Source organism: Mixophyes fleayi, chromosome 3 (assembly GCF_038048845.1).
Source record: "Mixophyes fleayi isolate aMixFle1 chromosome 3, aMixFle1.hap1, whole genome shotgun sequence".
NCBI lineage: Eukaryota > Metazoa > Chordata > Amphibia > Anura > Limnodynastidae > Mixophyes > Mixophyes fleayi.
The window spans coordinates 117,218,016-117,222,753 of record NC_134404.1 but is presented as its reverse complement, the minus strand read 5'-3'; the positions used below and the strand labels follow the sequence as shown (position 1 = coordinate 117,222,753).

General features: G+C 35.5%; 2 protein-coding genes across 2 annotated transcripts in view; one reads left to right on the top strand and one right to left on the bottom strand.

The window, feature by feature from the left end:
• Positions 1-388: 388 nt before the first annotated feature.
• The window catches only part of LOC142143933 (uncharacterized), a 454,648-nt gene continuing 450,298 nt past the window's right edge, over positions 389-4,738 (bottom strand). Inside the window, exon 3 of the transcript XR_012689611.1 lies at positions 389-895. The gene's annotated coding sequence lies outside the window, so the exon portion shown is untranslated. The remainder of the gene's footprint in view (positions 896-4,738) is intronic.
• LOC142143175 (E3 SUMO-protein ligase KIAA1586-like) lies at positions 1,908-3,822 on the top strand. The gene is made up of 2 exons (XM_075200883.1): positions 1,908-1,982; positions 2,426-3,822. The coding sequence occupies exon 2, from the start codon at positions 2,440-2,442 to the stop codon at positions 3,820-3,822; it is 1,383 nt and encodes a 460-aa protein (XP_075056984.1). The 5' UTR covers positions 1,908-1,982; positions 2,426-2,439.

The following is a 4,738-nucleotide window of genomic DNA, read 5'->3' as shown; positions in this document are numbered from 1 at the left end:
TTTATTGCAGGGGGAGGCAATGACTGTAGGAAAGGGCTAATGAAAATACCATGCAGGGGGGAGTAAGGAAAAATGGCTGCCGGTTAATGGCTATAAGAGGAGGCTATAAGAGGAGGAAATGAAAATTACTGAAGGTGGGTAGTTAAATGAATTAACAAGTTTTTTATCTATACATATTTTGTTAAAAAAAAAAATATATATATATATATATATATATATATATATATATATATATATATAATAACTAACCCACGCATCTAAACACAACAAAAACAGCGTTGTGGGGAGTAAACTGTATAAAGATGTATATAAATATATATATATATATATATATATCTATTTATATAAATCTTTATACAGTTTACTCCCCACAATGCTGTTTATGTTGTGTTTAGATGCGTGGTTTAGTTAGAGGGAGCACAATAGTCCATATTAACAGCTACAGTGGGAAGTAATAACTATTTTGGAAGTACACAATTTATTTTTGTGTATCTGAGTTTATTACCTGTTTGAAGTTGTTATTGTAATGAAAATACCTGCAGGGGTAATGAAATGTCTTAGGGGGTATTTAATAAATAGAGCAGCTTTGGGAGGCATGATAACTTTATTGCGTGACGGTTACATGGATGCTCTCTGTGGTCTCAGCGATCACTAGAATATTAAATACTAGTGAAATGGGGCTGGTAGAGGTTAATATTTTATTGACCACAAATGTTCAGATATTGCTTATATATGCCTGTACAATGGGGTAGTTTTATCTGTCCATAATGAAGTGTTTTGTTTGAACTAAGGAGCCTAATCATTCAGGGTTTGTTAACATTTTGCATTATAATACAATTTTTGCATTTTCAATACAGGACTCCAACTTTCACAAGCCAGCGAGAGGACAACAAAGCTGCAAGAGAGAAGAGCAAGAACAGGTAAGAGACAATGGCACAATCTGTCTAAATTTAATGCTGGAGAACACTTAGGAATATTCATATTTAGGAGTATTCAGTAACATATTTGTTTCAATTGCTTCATTATTGTAGGGTATGCAACTTATTTAAACACATTGTTGGTTGTGCAGTATTTGTGCTGATTTAGTCTTTTAGTGTATGCTACGTGCCGGATTAGTTATTTATTTTAGAATGATTTTTATTTTTTCATTTTGAATTTACGTCTATTGTGTTAAATTATATGGGCCTGAGTCAATGAGGAAAGCAAAGCAAAATAAGAAGTAAGTTTGCTCCTGAACAAACCATGTTACAATGCAAGGGATGCAAATTAGTTTATTATTTTGCACATAAGAAAAATACTGGCTGTTGCTTCATGTTGGACTGCACCAGCAACACCATTTCAGCGTCCAACTATATCGTGCATGGAGCCCACAGCAGGTGGGCCTGTGTGCTGTAAATGCCAGGGCTGATTTTTAGTCCCAGTCCGGCCCTGCCTGCTGGCCTGGAGAAATCAGTTTTAATAGCTCTTGAAAAAGTTCTTTATAGAACGAAACGCAGTGGTCCGCTATCATTTGATACTTTGGCACTTGACATTTTAAACAGTTTTTTACTTTGATGACAGCGTGTAAACTGTCATTATCTGTATGTAAAATAAAGTTATTTTATTCAAGATCCATCTGTCTACTCGATCTGTGAGAGGAAGGAGCGTGACTAACGAGACCACTTGTTTTACACTGCAACAGCATTTGGGATACCGCGCTATTACAGGTATCTCTGGAGGTTAATTTGACCACTATACGTTTTTGATGGTTCCCGCGAGGTGACAGTGAACAGAATTGGAATCTTTCAACCTACATACGTCTGCTTGATTATGAGGCGGAAAGAGGGCTAAACAGTGAGGAGTACACTCGCCTTCATATTTGAATAGAACTTGGGGCACACCGCTACTGTGAAAAAACTTGGATGGTGTAAAGTTTGGACACGCAGTGCGGTAGTCTCCGTTGTGGTGACATCAGGCGGAATTGGATTCTACTAAACTTATATGTAAGTAACGGATTGCACTGTTTTCCTTTTATCAACATGAGAGCTGATTGTTATTTTATTTGTATATATATGGAACGAGACTAACACCTTTGCTTTGAGGCACATTATTTTCACTGCAGTGTTTAATGTGGCAAGAGAGGGGAAGGGCGGCTGAAGGCTGCTGCTAGCTTGCTGAGGAGGAGAAGGTTAGCTCAGGGGCTGTCAGTATGGCTGGGCTGGTTGCTGGGCTGGCTGAGGGCTGGCCAGAGAGGAGAGGAGCCATTTTAATTAGCCTGTAGTGGTGGAGGGGGGAATCAAAATGGCGCAGTAGTATGATGAAGATTCTTCATGCTGCCATGGGACCATGATTTCTGTACTTAGAGTGAGGCTGAGATGTATGCTTCTACTTCCATGTCCATAAATAAATGTTATTATATACAATTTTTTTAATGTTTTTTATGTAGCCCTTGAAACAAGGATGAAAAGGCAACATACTTTGAGAGATTTTTTCAATAAGAAAACAAAGTCAGATTCCGCTGTTGTATCAGAATTGCCCTTGGAAGGTTCAACACAGTCACTAGCACAACCAATACAGTGTGAAGAAAGCAGCACGTCAATTGAAATAGAAAATCACAACAACTCCAATATTGCAGACAGTCTTCCGGAATGCTGGTCAGTGCAACAATATAAAAATTTTAAAGAAAAATATGAAGGCCTGGGCATTTGTAACAAAAAGTTAGGTTGTGAGTATTGTGCGAAATATGATTTCATAAAAGAGAAAAGTGTTCATGTGTCAAAAGAGTGGAAAGGTTTTCAGATTGAGGCATCAGGGAAAAACAGAATGGTACAACAAGCTTCTCTAAGGAAAAAAATGAAAGAACATTTTTCATCAAAGGCTCATAACATTTGTAAAGACAACTTTAAAATACGTGAGCAGGATACTATAACAAACGTAGTAGATACAATGAATAAAAAATATTTCAGTACTACTTGTAGAGTATTTAATACAATTTACAGCCTGACAAAAAGATGTAAACCATTTTCAGACATAGAAGATGAGATCGAACTGCAAATGAAAAATGGATTAGATATGGGAATAGGATTGCATTCACGTAAAACTGCTGTGAAAATAGTAGATTTTATTGCCAAGGAAATTAAAAAAGAAATATTTAGTAAAATTACTGCAAAAGATAAGAAAATATGTTTGATTATTGATGAAGCTTCAACTATATCTTGCAAACCAGTTATAATACTGTTCTTAAAAGTTGAGGACTCAGTTTCATCTCCAACAATTTTTGTTGAGCTAGTTGAATTGGAAAAACAAGATGCAGAGACAATATGTTCTTCAGTTCTGGAAAGCTTACATAAAATTGGGCTTACCAAGAACTACTTACAAAAAAATGTAATCGGATTTTGCTCTGATGGTGCAAGTGTTATGCTTGGGCGAAAATCTGGAGTGAGCACTAGGATCACAAAAGACTTCCCAAACATAATAATATGGCACTGTTTAAACCATCGCCTCCAACTTGTTTTAGATGACTCAATAAAGGAAATAAAGCAAGTAAATCATTTCAAAATATTCCTTGATAAGATATATACTATTTTTCATCAATCCAATAAGAACCAGATTGAACTTACCAAAATATCCGAACAACTTGGAATTGAAATTATTAAGATTGGTAGAATTTTGGGACCAAGATGGGCTGCCTGTAGTTTAAGGTCAACCCTAGCTGTGTGGCGCGCTTATCCTGCACTACATCACTATTTTTCTTCAAATGCCAAGTACTTGGGTATGGCTACCCGTCTTAAAAATATATTTTTTTTAACTGATTTGGCATTAATGATTGATATTTTACACTAAATTTCTCTGCTTTCCAATGCACTGCAAGCAAGAAATACCGACATAATAAAGGCTGAAAAGCTTGTGATTCGATCTATTAAAGCATTTGAAATGCTTGAAAAAGAAAAGGGTCCATACGAAAAAAAGGTTAATGAATTAATTACTTCAGAAAGCTACAAAAAAATCGATTTTGTAGAAAATCATCGGTTTGTTGGCCTTCCTCGGAAAACACTCTTACAAGGCATTGTAACGAATTTTAAAAAAAGATTAATGGATTGTGGCCATTTAAAAGCAAGTTGTAGCCAATTTGATGATAATAATGCATTACAATTTCTCAAGTTTTTGGAGCCAGATTACTGGAATATTGAAGAAGTAATAGTTCCATGGAAAGCAGCTGAAGAGCAATTGCATGTATTTAATACATTTTTCAATTACCAAATTGAGATTAATGAGTATCGAGATTTTGTGGAAAATGTGTTAAAAAGCAACGAGAACTATTCAATTCCTGAAAGTGTTCAAAGAGCTAGAAATATTGTCAGAACAATTGCTGTAAGTTCAGCAGAAGCAGAAAGGGGTTTTTCAAAGATGAACATTATATGTTCTGAGAAGAGAAGTCGGCTAACTGTTTCCAATATATCAAACATTATGATTATCGGTCTTATTGGCCTACCGCTGAAGGAATGGAATCCTACTCCTACAGTGCAAAGATGGTTAAGGGTAAATCAGGTTGTGAGTATTGTGCGAAATATGATTTCATAAAAGAGAAAAGTGTTCATGTGTCAAAAGAGTGGAAAGGTTTTCAGATTGAGGCATCAGGGAAAAACAGAATGGTACAACAAGCTTCTCTAAGGAAAAAAATGAAAGAACATTTTTCATCAAAGGCTCATAACATTTGTAAAGACAACTTTAAAATACATGAGCAGGATACTATAACAAA